The sequence below is a fragment of the Synchiropus splendidus genome, chromosome 5 (assembly GCF_027744825.2).
Source record: "Synchiropus splendidus isolate RoL2022-P1 chromosome 5, RoL_Sspl_1.0, whole genome shotgun sequence".
Lineage (NCBI taxonomy): Eukaryota > Metazoa > Chordata > Actinopteri > Syngnathiformes > Callionymidae > Synchiropus > Synchiropus splendidus.
Window position 1 is genome coordinate 25,485,909 of NC_071338.1, and position 16,201 is coordinate 25,502,109.

Sequence of the window (16,201 nt, forward strand, 5' to 3'; positions counted from 1 at the left end):
CTACTTGTTAAGCGAAACATCCAATAATAGAAAGAGAAACAGAAGCTGAAAGCTGTTTTTTGATGCACGTAAACTGTGTTCAAGACTCCTGTAAAGGGCAGAAGAAGAAAATCGCAGAGAAAAAGTAGAAAAAGACTTGGTATCTGACCATGACAAGTTGAAATGTTAAGCGTTACTTGTAATGTGACGTTAAAAAGAAACGTAATAAAGGTGATGTCAAAGTTAAAAGTTAGAAAAAGGCTCAGAGCTGCGCAATTCCAAGGTTCACAAAAGGCTGTCTGGGATTGAAATGGTAAAATGTTTCCCCTTATGACCAAGAGATCTCAACACAATCCTTCTATTCAAAAGCACGTCTGTCTTCCGTGCGCTATAATTAAACAAGTGAATCCATTTCATATTGTGCATACATGACCCTTAAAAAAACGACCCTATTGGACGAATTAATTTCCACAATGCTGCCGAGGTAATGCGATCAGCCATCCAGCCGCGAGAAATCCGCCGCTCCGTCACTCTTAATATGGGCCCCGTAACCGCTTCAGCATTTCTCTGTCATAACAGTCTGGATCGCCATTCTTCCCCCCCGCCCATTCTCCGGCGCAGAAGAGCAAAGCAACAGAGTAACAAAAGGCTTAAAGCTGATGGATGTAAATGAATCTCCTAGATGTGTGTTAGTGTTGTAGACAGTAATTTCCTTGTCAATAGAAGGCGGTGGAATGGCTCTGGTGGGTGGCAGACTGCAAGTGGCTGTCACCATGCATTGCTGTACCACGGGGCAATTTCACTCAATGTTCTCCTGACAGATTGGCTCTCGTCTTCAACTCAGGGGAGAGGGGACCGGTAAACTAGCCCAGCATGGCATGCCCTTCTTCATTAGCACCGCCATAGTGTCAGGATGAGCCCAAGAAGAGGCCAAACAATGGATCCATCTCGGCCTGTCTTGCCCTGATTACAAGTGACGCCTCCAAGCAAACAGAGGAAATTGTGCTCAGGTTGTACGACAATTTGCAGTGACACAATGAGTGAAGGGAAACAGACACAATTCTGTGGGACTCAAACCAGCCATGAATTAAACCAGTTAAAAGAAAAGTACAAGAATCTATATATATAACGCAAGGTAGCGCTGCTCAATTCATCGCATCTTTCGTTTTCCTACGATTTTGAAAACGTGATAATCGTCATGAAACAATTGTTTAGGCGAGCATCCGACTCCACCCAAACGCTGCACCACGCTTCGTACCGATGAAAATCGACCAGTGGGAAGTTACTGTGGAGGGCACAGTGAGCGCGCTACACAGAGTGAGCCACTCACCGCAAAGTTACACGGAGTGGGGGACGCTAATATTAGCCACTGTTAGCTACCGACTCGGTGGCCTCTACAATGGCGACATGGTATTCAGACGCTCATCCAGCGTTCTGAGTCACAACAGCAATGCGAGCTGCTTGTTGCCGATGTTTAAAAAAACAGTGATTATTTGGAAGTGGATAAATACATAAGAAAAATCGCTTGCGCTGAACCTGAGATGGGGTGATGAAATCAAGCGCTCCTTGTCATTCATCACGCTGCAGAGACACAGCAAGAACGCTCAAATATGTAAGTTTTATAATTAAAGGAGTGACTTCTTCTACCACGAAAAAATGAATAAAAAAATTGGAATATGACATTATCGCTTACAAATCTGAATCTCAGAAACATCTTTGCGTCCCAGCCAAGTACTCAGCTTGAAATATTGACTCCTGTCTCCACTGTTCTCTGAAGCCTGACTATACAGATTGGCAACGTTTCGAGAGAGAAATATGTAACCTACACGAAGAAGGTTAAATATAACTGTTGAATTATTATTTACATTTTAAACATTGCTGTATTGTAGTTCCTTGTTCAATAAAGTTTGAAAGTTTAATGACATCTAAATCTTAAGTCGTTCAATAATCGTGATTATGACACGGATCAAAATATCGCGATGATGATCTTCGCCCAGCCCTCACACAAGCTATCCACTTTATCTAGATATGTACGTTTGATATCGGTGTAGAGGTGAATGTCTCAAAACTGCAATTACCATCAGGCACCTTTATTATGGCACCTGTCTGCCCACCATAACCCAATCTTTGTACGCACTCGAAAGATGAAAAGCTCCCTGCAAACACACAACCCAGACATCTGAAGGAGTACCGCGGGCTCGAGACGACTCCAGCGATAAGGAAATGTCTTACAGTCAGGGGACAAACGGGGGAAAAGTGGGAGAGCGGAGACCCCTACATTATCTTTTGTTTGGATGTAAATGCCTGTGTAGTACAGATGTGAAGGAACAGCTTCCATCATTAACAAGTGAAGCATTTTTGACTTTGAAAGAGAGACAGGCAGCGAGGAGGAGGAGGAGGGGAGGAAAAGAGGGAGAACAGACATACTGTCGAGAGCAGCTGTTTCTGAGTTTATGAGTGAAGGAGCTGGGTCTTTGAAGGCAACCCAGAGCAGTGCAGCGATGCTAGCTGCGTGTGGAGGGCTGGCTAATAGGACGGCTAGGTGAGCAGCTGGATGGAGGCTGTGGTGAACAGAGGGACAGATGGACAGATAGAGTGGATAATGCAGTGAGCAGCACTGAATGGGAGAGTTGGCTCTGGGGCCCCTGGCTCTGGAGGACACACACATACTTACACAAGCAAAAACACTGGCCGCCTGTGCCAGACAGAAAAAGTGATCCAGAAGAAAGTTACACACACATATATATGTATACCGTCGATGTCAGATAAAGCAGCGGAGAAGAGCAGGAGGAGGGGATGGAGGAGAGCAGGTTGGGTGCCAGCAGATGAGACAGATGTTAGGCCATACTGGAAAGCATCGGCACAGTGCACCAGGACGCCTTCCTCCACTCCAGACATCTGGGCCTAGCCTGGGTCAGCCTGCCTAGTTGCCCTGGGCAATGAGCCTGTACAAGCCTTGTGGCAAACAGGGCTGGCGCTGCGCTGCCTTTTAAATGGCGTGGTGCACTGAAGCACAGTTAATGCCCTCATATCCAGCCCATTGCTCAGCTCCCCGGCCAGGCAGAGGTGAATGAGACATTGACAGACAGACACACAAAGCCGCAAAGAGCGCAATTATGAAAGTGTGGCGGCCACTAGATAATGCTCGCCGCACATAAATCTGGAGCCGATGTTAATTGGTCATTAGAAATGTTTTGGTTTCAAGGCAATCAGTTGCTTTTCCTGCCCGCAGGACCCGGTTTGCCGCTTACCATTATCGCCGGCCCGGAGGTTTGGCCCGTGTGCATGTGGCAAACAATGTTCCTGAGCATGGAAGCAGGCTTTAAGAACTGCCCTCCTTTATCCAGTTAATCCAGTAAAGGCATCTCCCTTCAGTTTTGCAATGAAACCGCGGAGAGGCATTGCGCATCTTCCGGACACGACACGTGAAACGTCTAACCTCATCAGTCCAGTGTGTAATCTCAGTTTAATGTCGCAGAAAGTGAACCTCCCCGTTTAACCTCTGTGGCGTCTCCAGGGCTTGTTTTTAATTACCGGAGGCAAACGGGCTGACCTTGGCCATGCTGCTCTCATTTTTGAATCTATGCTAGCTGAGGCTGGGCTGCACTCTGCTGGGAGATGGGTAACGCTGAGCTCAGAAATAATAAAGTGAATGAAACACACAATATTCCTCCTAACATTTTCCTCAGGACTGTATCTGCAGCAATACAAAAGGCAGCGTGACAACTTGGATCATATTGGCAAGAAATAGTGGCCATGATATTGTTTCTGAAAACCATGTATCACCTCAGACTCTGGAACTTTCAAGGTGCCCTCACATCTGCCTGCATACATACATCTGTCCCATACAGCCCGGACAACAGCCTCGACACTAGTGAGACAGAATGACTTTGCTTCTAAAATGTCTAGGATGAGGTAACATCCCAAACAAACAAACAAAATTGTGAATAGAGACGGCAAAATGTAGTGGAAATCACCTGACTAATATCCTGTAGTTACGAGGCGGGTCAGACACGGCTCCCTCTCCAAACCAGCCGTCTCTGATTATAGTAAAGCAGGGAAGAAAAAAAAAACACACTTCTCAAGTTTGGTGGACTGGTGCTAGTTATGGGCTGCATTTCTACAGCTTGGCACTGACCTCCTAATCCGTGTTGACAGGGGGCATCCTTCTTGCGTCGACTTTGAGGCAAAGTGTAATTACTCTGTTTTCCTGGACAATAAAGTTCTTAAAAGGTCGGGGCCACGTCTGTAAACAAGCGGTGTTTCGCGCACACATCTGTCCTGCGTTCGCTCTCCTCTATTGAGACCTGTGCTGCTTACTGTGGCAGGCAGTCAATTCAGTCTCCATCCAAATGTGTCACAACTTCTGCCTCACACATAGCAAACCTATGGCAGTGATGTTAATCAAATACAGCAGAGTTGAGAAGAAAAAAAACCTGTGCATGAACTGCTTCTGTTTCGGAGACAAAAGACTGCTTGTGACCGCGGAGGGGGTCTTGCTATCATTGTGGGAACATAATCAGCCTGTCATTTCCGCTGCCCGTGTGCTGTTGTTATCCCTGGAAGAATGTTCCATTTGTGCTGCGGCTAATGTGGCCTCAGATAGCATTTCTGACAGAAGCACATATGTGTTTATGTTTGGCGATACGTGCAATGACATATAGCGCTTTGTGTGAGGAGACACGTTCGGGCCAGACGAGTCAATTGACAAGAATGCAGCCCGTGTCAAGTCGGACAAACCAGGAAATGAGTCGAGTCAAAGCTGATTGGCAGGAGGAAGAGAAATGTGATACTTGAATACTCTCCCAATAAACTGAAAAAAATACGTATATTTCAACTAGGGTGTTTTCCATTAGCAATTATTGTTGTTGTGGTGACAAAGGCTTCGTTCAAAGTTCAGGTACACTGTGTTTTTCCAACTCATAAACCACCACAAAAAATTGAGCCATTGAATAAAACAGTCTAATGAGCGTGAACGTATAAAATACCTTTATTTTAACATGGCTACTCATAAAAGAGTATTCCAAAAGCATTTCAGTTGCACTGCATATGCTCTACTGCAAGAAGAAAAAAGGCAAGTTTGTTCTTTTTACTTTAAGTCGACAACTTCAGCAAAAGCAAAGGATATTTGTAATGTATAGCTACATGCTTTGGTAATGGATAAATCTACACAATTAAACCCATCATTCTGGCTTCATGTCACAAGTACAGAACCCATTAGCTGTGTGAATCCCCCACAAACTCAAGTGTGACGCAGTAAAACATTCTCTCTTTTCTCAAAGCAGAAACCTTGTCAGCACCAAACTCACAGTGTTGCCTCTCACTGCTTTGGCAAGTGAGCAAGAGAAATGGAGCGCATTGATGTGAAGAATAAAGAAACATCTAATCTTTCAAAAATAACAGAACATCTTAAACATAAAAAGGGTCTCGTGTATTATTTAAGTTTCCTATGAAACACTAATGCTGTTGAAGATGGAATTAGTTGGTTTAAATGTGTGCTCTGTTTTAAGTTTAAAAGCAGTTCACTTCACTCTGTACTTGATGCTTCGTATGCGTTTTGGTTAGTGTCAGCAACAATACCAGTAATCTTACATGCAAACGTATCAATAATATAAGCATAAAACAGCTGAATTCAGTCCTGCAGAATTGTTTCTTCCAGGTGAAAGAAAACAATGAAACATGGCTTCCAGGTTTGGCATCCAGTTGTTTCAATTTTAGATGAGATTTCCAGCCTCTTGCTGAACAATACTCTCATTTATTGCCTGGGCAAATTTAACGACTTACCAGGTCAAAAAAAATCCCCCAAAACTGGGAGAGCACAAATATTAAATTGTTTGTTGAGGGGTAATCATCCAGCATGTGATCATGTGTACAAAAAAACTTGTGTTTCACTTCCAAACTATATAACATATCCTTTTTTTTTTCTTGAATAATATTCTAAGTTGTAAAAGGCAATTTGGTTGCAGAGTGCTTTACCAGACACGGCCACTTGTGTGGTAACATCTCATGGAGTCCGACGTCTCACAGATGTGCAGCCAAGGAAAATAGCAGCGCTTCCATCAGTGTTCTTTGTGTAGGTTTTACGAAGATTTAATAACGTTCTACGTGCTCTATGAAGGCAATCCAACTGAGGTTTGGGTTTGTAAGGTTGTGGAGTGGGACTGTCTCACTCGGCTGCGTGGAGACAAATCACAGGCCAAGAACACTGAAGCAGTGTAGATCAACAGAAGGGGAGATCTTTGCTAACACACTTGCATCTATTCTGTAAACTTTTCTCTGTGATGAGTGGAAAATAAGGGCTCCAAGTATTTTGAATGAAAGCCATCTCTGTGTGGTTTAGAAGACTGCTGTCTCTCCGGGTTCAGCCTTTGAAATACAGTTAAGACCTTTGATGGAGGTTCGCTGCCAGCCTCATGGAAAGAGCGGAGACGACGTGAGACAGGGAGGGGAGGGGATGAAGGCAGAAACAGAAGTAGGGAGAGCTCCAAAGGAAAGGAAAAGACAGAATATAAAACTTTGAATGTTTGCTCGTTTTGGATGTTAACGCCTTGCCGGTTGGCCCCCGCTCTCCGCAGCAACTGTATGCCGCCCAGCTTGCCAGCATGCAAGTCTCTCCCGGAGCCAAAATGCCTCCACTTACCCAGCCGCTCAACGCAAGTGGCCCAATTTCTCCATCGTCTCTCAAGAACGACAAGAGTTCCTCCAGCCCCATCATACAAGTAAAGGTGAAAACTTTCATTGAATACCTGGCCACACAACAGGCAGCCATGAGCGTCGCCACTCAAGATATTACAAGTCAGTTCTTAGGCCGACACGATGGACCTCAGGTGTTTTCACAGTGGTGCCCAGTCAAGATTTTAGCCTTTAGATTTTGTCTGTCTGCTTTCAGCTCGGCTGCTTGAAAAGTGTTATTGGCACAGCAATAACAAGGCCCTGAGGGCAGTCAGAGTTGCAGCCATATGTTTGGACAGGGAAACACTTGGGCTTTTGACAAGACTCTTAAAGTCAGTGAGAGCCTTCATCAGATTGAAAAAAACGGTCGTCGAAAAAAAGTAAAATCCAGTGATGTACATTTGTATTTAGTTAATTCACAAATACATTTGTTTTGTTTTTCACACACACACATCCACGTACAGTCACATGATTTCATTTAAGTGAGAATTAAAATAACAATTGTCATTTGATAGCGTGCAACTTCACTTTTTTTTGCTACAATACTACATTACACATTAATAATCGTAAAGTACACGTGTCTCCAGGGGGAAAAAGGGAACTACTGATGGTGTTGTGTTGGCTCACGCCGATCATATTAACCAGTTAAAGGGTCACACCGGTGAACACGTACCTTAACACACTGTTTAGGCTCTATTGAAACGTATACTTTTGGACCTGTCAAAGGCAAGTATAAGGCCAGGCAGGCAGCAATGATGAATGAAATAAGAAAACAAGCTAATGAAGGAGATAATGCGAGTCGACGTCTGATGACTGGAACAGCTGTCTTTGATCACTGGCAGCAGCGTTATCTGGTCATTATTTATTCTTCGAACCGGAGCTCAGATACAGGGAGCAGGGAGGCGGGAGGAGGAGAAGCAGAACAGATGAAGATGTACAGAGAGGGAGAAATCTGCTTTAATTAGTCTGAACAAAGGCGCTGAGCAACTGTGAGGAAGATCACAGCGCTGCCGCCCCGAAAAAAGGATACATTAGGAGGAGAGGAGAGGAAGGAAGGGAAGAGGAGAGGAAAATATAAGCTGTGGATAAGATATAATTAACCCCAGAACAGGAGCAACCTGCGCCATCTGCATATTCATGCAGCCTCCAAATGTGAAATACGGGCTGAGGTGTTCACATCTGTCCTCACTTACACTCCTCTCGCCGCTCCTGCAGGAGGAGGGAACGCAGCCTCTCAACCTCTCCGCTCGGCCCAAGACCACAGAGCTTGTCAAATCCCCCACATCCCCCACACAGAACCCCTTCTCCGGGTGCAAAAGCAGCCCAAACAGCCTTCTTGGCAAAGGTGGAATCCCAAGCCCGCTCGGGAGCGCCCTGGGCAGGGGCTCCTCACTAGGTAAGCATTTGTCCGCCTCCTCGTCTTCGGACATGTTTTGCAACAACACAACTGTGGCCATGAGATCATCTTAATACACGTAATACAGCTTTTATCGCTCAGCTGCTTCCTGTCATATTCGAGCAGGGTCAGATTTCTCATAGCAATATACCTCAACGTTAAATAGATTTACAACGCACATCAAGTCCAATTTTTGACTGTCTGCGCAGACATCCTCTCCAGCCTAAACTCGACCGCATTGTTCGGGGACCAGGACACAGTATTGAAGGCCATCCAGGAGGCTCGGAAAATGAGGGAGCAGATCCAGAGGGAGCAGCTGCAACACCACCAGCAGGGGATGGATGCAAAGCTGGCTGCTCTCACGTCAGTTGGACTCAACAACTGCAGAAACGACAAGGTAGGAAGTACATGGCAAAACAATGGCTTTTACCATCGACATGCTGAGGATTGGCAGCATGTATAACATGTTCAGAAATATGCTACCTTTTTTTAACCGATAAAAAAACCCCACTCCTTCAAAATGTAATCCATCTTCCACAGAGCATAATTCATTTTGTGTTGCTACTGAAGTGCACCTCTATTGCATGTAGCGCCCAGCACAAACCCGTCCCTCCACAAATGCACCAAAGTTGCAGTGGACCACAAAAACTTAAAAGGAAGCAGAGGGGAGAAACGGATGAGAAGAGAACAGAGTGAATCTTAATCTAAGCGAGAAGCGCTTCTTTAATGGCGGTCCAGGGTGGTCATAATGACAAGCACTGGCATAGTTCGGACTGTTTACTCAAATTAGTGTATCAGTGTGAGCACGCGGAGATGGGACGGTTGATGTCGGTGTGAAGGCCATGACAGGCCATGGCAGTGTCTGGTGTGGAGACAGGAAGACTCTGAAGTCTCTGCCCAATAAGAGCAGACTCGCGCCGGCCTCGCCGTCCCTCGACACGGAACAGGACCGCTTTGTACCAGGAGCTCACACTCCCAGGGATTCCCTTTAAAAATATCTTCAATCACTGAGTCAATCAAGGAGAGAAAAAAAAAACTGTCCTCCTCTCTTCAACTTGATGCCATGTTGCCAGTTGGCGGTGAGGAGCAGACAGGAACTGGGAGCGATGCTCATCAATATTTCAGAAGGCAACACTTTTAACCAAACAGCCTCAAGTAGGTCAATGTATATGTAAAGAAGTCAATGAATATCTATTTTGATTTCCCTCTAATTCGGCGTTTGGAAGCCATCACTGTTGACACAGGTGCACCTGAAGCACATTAAACAGTCCAAATCCATGAAGAGCATTATGAATGATATATATAAATATATATATTTCTTACACCAAGGAGATTTAATTCTATAATATTGGAATGACTTGCCTATTGCTGCTTCTTCTTCTTCTATAGGTGGTAAAACCTACAAGATATTTTTTGTATGTCAAACATTTCATGTCCATTTCTTTTCTTGTTTGCATGACGTTTCATATTTTTGCTCCCATTTTTTGGGGAGATTTTGGAGCGTTACATTTTGGAAATAAGAGTGTCAATGCCTGATAAACGACTCAACTACAAGGACAAGAGAAGCGACAATATTAAATTAAATATAGATAAATTCAGAGGAACGCTGTGATGCAAAAAAAAAAGAACTTTAATTAAATTTTTGCGTTTTATGTCTTTCTAAATGACACCCCGACTGAACTCTCCCCAACGCAAATCACGGAGCGATTCTGTGGCGCCTCCTTCTCCGAGACACCGGTCCTATTAGGACGCGTGGAAAATTAGAGGGACACTTTATCAAGTCAGCTAAAAGAATTGCCCCATCATCTTCACCCCTCCGCTGCCATAAAGAACAGTGGGCTGTAATTCAACGGGCAAAATGAGAAGGAGAGAGAGCCTTTTGCTGATACAAGCCAACAGAGGAGGGAGGTTTGGATGCCTGGGATAAAAGGATTCACTTTGGTCAGTTACAGAATATTAATATTTCAAGAAAGTGCATCACCTGACATAAATATGATGTGGGCTTTAATAGCTCCCCTCCCAGTCTCTTGTTTGGAAGTTTATCACAGTGAGAGCTCGCATGACGAAGATTCTGGAAAGGTAACATAAATGGGATTAAGGAGAGGTTAAGATCATCCCATGCAGCCGTTAGACGAGGGATATTAAATATTGATTTATCCCACTGTAATGACCGGGCACAGGAGTGGGTCTAAGTGCTGCTTACAGATGGATCAATTTATCTTTTCATACAAAGTGTGTCTGATCGGGACAATGCCTCTCGAGCCTTTATCACCATGACCCCCAGCCCCTCCACCTCTGCAGCAGCCCGCGCCACTGCAGGCTCCGACCTCGGAAGATCCACGGAAAAAAAAAAAAGAAAACTACTGTAGGCTTTCACCTGAGGACATGTAAAATATTCATGCGTTACAGGAGCCGATTCTCATTTTATTTGTCTGTTTTTACTATATCCCCTTACTACAATAAAACCTTCTATAACCCCACAGCAATTTGCCGCTTTGAAATATTAATCGAAACGTATTATTGTCTACGGAGGGCAATTACTTTGTTCCATTATTTACCGTTTCTTCCTCAGCCAGAGGAGGCTTTTACTTAGAATGTGCCGCACGCCGACAGACAAATACGGTGAATCTGAATCCATTTGTAACCATCGGAATTGTTTTCCTCTATTATTGCGCTGGCGCTATAACTGGAGACGCTGTGTTTGATGGCTCATGGGTGAATAGATATGAGACGTGTTTTCACTCAAACGTGGAAGAGGGTCCTCTCAGCATGGTCAACTGTGATGTACACGCAGAAGTACAAACATTCCAATGAACTGTGATGGACAGAACGGAAAAGTACAATATAGGCACCAAAATACGAGAAGAAAATGAGAGAACTATAAATAACTCATGAACTGAAAAATTGAAGTGAAAAATCTTTGGTACTTTGGTAAACGGAATTTAAATTGCACATTAAACAAATTAGTAATTAGAGGTAAATGAAATGCTTCACTTGAATTCCACCTGATTTACAGCATTTTGTATGGTACAAAAATACCACTGTTTGAGCTCATCATTTCAAAAGGCTCCTTTTATTTCAGAAAGTTTGACCTTAAGAAGCAAATTCCTGTCTGTCTAAATGAAATCTGCTTGTGAGGGAGAATCTTGAGACTGACACTCTGTACAAGTTGTGAGTCCGATGTGGTCAGAAGATGAAATCTGTTCTTCTGCTGACATGTCCCTAACTGGAATCAAAAGGTGAAAGGCCAGTGTTAACCTATTGAACTGCCCTTCTCTGCCCTGCAACGCCTCCTCCCTTCACTATCGATTACAATTGTTCCACTTCCCATCCCCGGCTGTAAATATTCCAGCAGAGCCTTGACATGCCACTCACAAAACATGAGAGTTCTTGAACGTTGCTTGTAACAGTTCCACTGTACCGTCCAGATTAAGCTCACGGGCTGAGCATCCTGAATTAGCATCCTCAGTGCTGTTTCTTGACTGCTGTTTTGGAAATGACAAACCAAAGCATTTCTGACTCGCCCGCTTTTCCACCCAATTTATATTATACCACACTCAACGATACCGACCACAGGCGGTGGAGCCTATTGTTTAGATTTATTTCATGTACCGTTTGAACAATTGTTTGCTGAGAAATTGAATATTCTGCACAAAACAAACTACTGAACAAGTCAGTGGGGTACTTGATGGCACTTAGCAAACCTCCACTTTTGCTAGAAAGCTGGCTCAATACTTTGGAAAGGACCACAAAACAAAAGAAGGCACAAAGGTCCATTTATCGACGGAGCTAGGGTAGATCTGTTTCTAATGAAAAGGTGGCTCCCCACATTTTTAACCTGATGCTCTCTGCATTTTTTTGAGACTCTGATAACAGAGACTGCTTCTCTGAGAATGAGGAGATAAGAATATAGAGCCAGCCTCTGTTTTTTGTTTTTGCAGTGACCGCAGGGTCCCAATTTATGACGTCTGACCTTCCAACAAAAATAAGTCATCATAAACAATCATTGTAAAATTGCTTTTATTAAAACCAAACAATAAAATTTGATTGGCCCTCAGCCCGGAGTGGGGCGAGCTCACCAACCCATGACACAGTTAAGCTTCTTAATTTAATTAAAGCCCTGTTCCTCCACTGCTTTAAACAAATGAGGTGATGCCCTGGCAGGACCAGAATAGCGGGCCATCTCTGTGTGATCTTGAGGAGCACGGCCATCAGAACAGATGCCAGCCCTTTGTGGCTGCTACTGTTGACTCGGCTGCTGCCTGCATTAGCCTGAGCTCGGGGAGAGTGGAGGGTAGAATAAGAGCAACAGTCAACATGAAAGAATCCGTGGTTTTACCGCATGGCTGGATGTACTTAACATTTAAATGGCTCAATACTTGCAAAAGTAACTGGAAGGCTGAGGGATTATAAATAACACTGCAACTGGTTACAATAAAAATACAAAACAGATGAGGAGCCGAGCAGTGAGGATCTGCGGGGACCTTAAAACACAGTCTTTGTCGCAGTCTCGGCTGGGCCAGGCTCCCATTTGAGTCTCCGCTCAAGGGCCACAGATCACAGCGATGACTGATACTTGATACATAAAGCCATATATTGTGGCTGACGCCGTCAACTCGCCACATACCAGGTGTGTGATACAACCAGAGACAATTCAGCACATTATCGAGCATAAGTGGCTGTTAAGGTTTCTGCAGCTGTTAAAGGATCGCATCACAAAAATTGTATGCACGTGTGAGCGCTTAGTTTCCACGGCGAAGGGGAAAGAAATGTCGATACTTCTGAAAAGCAGATCAAGTTGCTCTGCAAACTTTTCTTTTTTGCTCTGACAAACCCAACAAAGAGTGGATGAATGGCAGTGGAAATAATCCTGTCTGGTCAAACATATATTTCATTCTTCAGTAGCCCTTCTTCTCTCGAGATTTAAAGCTGCTTCAGACAACCGCACTTCCTCGCAACAGCAGTGATGCAATGCTATATTTGCGTGGCAAAGAGCTGATGTTCATACCCACACATTAGTGAGACAATTCTGTTTAATCTGGTGTATTACGCCAAAATGAGATGACTAATCCAGCGCTTTTATGTGTCATGTATCATGTTATGAATGGCTGGTGGAAGTTGAACTCTGCCCTCTAATCCGTCCAGAATCCTCCTCAACAATGTGGCGAGTCATGAAACAATCTTAACAATTATTTCAATTAAAACAATCTTTAGCTTTCGGCTCAACCCTTTTTTTGAGAAACAGAAGGATGAAGGAGTGTCATGATTGCCAGTGTGTTGTCTAATTACAGGGCGGGATGGCGGCACAATGCGCGGGGCCGTCCGCTGCAGCCCAGAATACACCCTGTGGGCAGAGCGGCAGTTCTGCACCACATGTTCCACGCTCCGCCAGACTAGAGCTTTCTTTACAGGCCGACCCACAGACTTCACTCACCCGCCACCTTGTAATAAACAATCTGAATAAATGAATGAACAATAAAAAAGTAGAAGCGTATCACAAACAACGTGAAGAAAAAGTGGGCGTAAGTGAGCCTGTCCCTCGCCTGTCAGGACAATCTTTGTCATGAGTGCGGCGTGTCCTCTGCTACTCTTCTGTATTAGAGTGATCAGTAAAAATTTAATGACACTATAAAATAATAAAAGTGGCATCAATTTATCACGGCACTTGGCAATAAAGAGGCATTAGTTCACTGAATATTTTCAAGCATTAAAACAAAAACCCAGATGCCAAGCTGAAATAAATTACAGCGTTATAACCAATAAGTATATTACAAGCCAGGTATAAAATTTTATGAAAATTCACAGGAACATATTGCCCAATCGAGCGGATCTTAATTAGTCCTGTCAACAGCAAGGCTGTTAATAAATGCAACATAAATCCAACAGTCTCTTTCTCCAACTCCACTTCGGAGTCGTTGATCAGCTCAGCAAGGTTGATGGTTTGACGGGACTAGTTCAGAGGTCAGAGTCTTTTTGTGTCTGTCTTCCTGTTCTGGCCAGAGTGTCTTTTTGTCATGGCCTAAAACCCACCCAGAACTGTAGCTTCATGTTATCTAAGTCCTTTTCTAGTTCCTGACTAACCATTTTATTCATTTCAAATCCCAAATACATTCTTAAATAAGATGGTCTGAACCAGTGGGAGTCACCGCCTGATTTGTACTCATTGCTTTTTTTATTTAATTCAACCAAACAATACTTCCAGTTTTCCAATTTGTTCGATGTCTGACATCTGGTGACCTGTTTGATGGGAGCTGCCGCACATTCAAACCGAGATGAGGTGCTCCCTGAGACCCGTCGGTGCGCGACTCCCGCGCAATGAATAAAGTCCTTAAGAGTTCAAAAACAAGCGTCTGGCGGGGCTCTAACTTGTGTCGCTTTAATGTCCTGATGTTCATGCAAATCCTATGACTTTGTGCAGTGAAGACAGAAGTGTGAAGCATGACGCTACAGCGGTTATTAATGAGAGCCACTGATGGATGGCTCCTGTTCTCGGGCCAACATGATGCTTAATGATCATGAGTTTATAAAAGGACTTGATTGATCAGGAGGGACTAACCGAGCACGGAAGAGGAAGGAGCTGACGACTTTATTACAGATATACAGTAGTGATGAACGCCGCGTCTTGCTTTCCGGACTGTCCTCGCGGCGTCTGAAGCAGCCCATTGCCCGCCCAGCTTAATCCGACATCAGTCATGTTGTCGCCGCGCTGCTAGCTTCTTTCATTAAGAGCAATAATGTGGCCGGGTGATGAATTCGGCTCAGTGTGCACTTAGATGCGCGCACATGTGGCGCTTTGCACGGATTGTGACACCCGCCGGAAAAAAAAAAAAAAAAGGCCCCAGTACTTCATCTTCCTTTTACAAAGCGTCTTCTTGCCCAGCAGGGACGTCCACATATGTCATCATTAGAAAACACTTAAGTAAGCAAAGAGCCATCAGATAGACAGGCTCTAATCACAGAGCGTAAGCAGGTAGTGCTTAATTGTATATCCGCATCACTCCGCTGGCCATAAATAATGACTGCCTCTTCAAGTATGATGGCATAATTCAGTGCTCGCGCTCTCTGTCCTCCCTGGAGTCCTTTCTTCTGGGGAATTGCTTTTGAATAAATAAAAATGTGTCAGAAATCACAACACAATGAAAGGACGGACGTGAATGGGAAAGACAATCCTTTCCGTGGAAACATGTCTCGAAATATATTTAAGCGTCATACATTCACTTTTATTTGACCAGGTAAACCCAACTTTTTCCAGGATTTGCTGCAAGAAGTGGCGGTAAAAATACAAACGCATCCATCCTCATCCACTTGCTGGGTCGTAGGGGCAGCTGCTTCAAAAGGTCGCGCCAAACCCCCTTCCAGCAGCTCCAACTGAGGGATCCGAGATCCTCCCAGTCCAGTGTAGAGATATAATCCCTCCACCTGGTCTTGGGTCGACCCCTCGGTCTCCTCCTAGCTGGCCCTGCCTGAAACACCTCCAAAGGGAGGCCTTCAGGGGGCTTCCTCATGAGAACCACCTCAACTGGCTCCTCTCAACGCGGAGAAGCAGCGGCTCTTCTCCGAGTCTCTCCCGAGTGACTTATCTTTAAGGGGGATGCCTGCTTCCTGTCAGAGAAATCTCATTTTAGTGGCTTGTATCCAAGAAAATGAGGACAAAAAAGGAGAAAACATTGCCATCAGAAGATCATTTTGCTTTTGATTCAATGTTTTAAGGACTTTACCTAAACCACAGAAAAGTGCCTATTCCTTCACTCGGAGAAATACAAGGGCCGCCTCGCCGGGTAAATTGTGTGTGAACTCTACCTACAAATCTGTTGTGTCAGTGGGTGATAGGCATGTTTAGAAAACAAAGGGTCAGAGGTCGTCGCAGACAGTACATTATTGGCACACACTGAATGCTCACCCTATTAGAGAAACAAAAGTTTATTTCTGAATGGTGGCAAGATGCCTGCTTTTAGTCTGATCCAGGGGGGAGAAGATTATTTGTATCATGCGGAGTCAAAGTGTCCGTCTTGTAGTTGAGTCTTTAGAGGGGAAGACAGTGCTCTGCTAATGCCCTGTCTATTCACAGAGGAAGTAGGTCATTCCACAATGGAGCGAGCAGCAGTCGGCATTCTCCCCTTGCATAATACATTAAGTGTAATGTGCAGGAACTAT

At 44.4% G+C, this 16,201-nt stretch overlaps 1 protein-coding gene across 9 annotated transcripts in view; it reads left to right on the forward strand.

The window, feature by feature from the left end:
• The window catches only part of sox6 (SRY-box transcription factor 6), a 124,986-nt gene that overhangs the window by 95,795 nt on the left and 12,990 nt on the right, over positions 1–16,201 (forward strand). For all 9 annotated transcript variants that reach the window (XM_053865500.1, XM_053865499.1, XM_053865506.1 and 6 more), the window contains 3 exons: positions 6,555–6,704; positions 7,867–8,047; positions 8,257–8,444. In XM_053865500.1, coding sequence (XP_053721475.1) covers positions 6,555–6,704; positions 7,867–8,047; positions 8,257–8,444 — 519 coding nt within the window. The remainder of the gene's footprint in view (positions 1–6,554; positions 6,705–7,866; positions 8,048–8,256; positions 8,445–16,201) is intronic.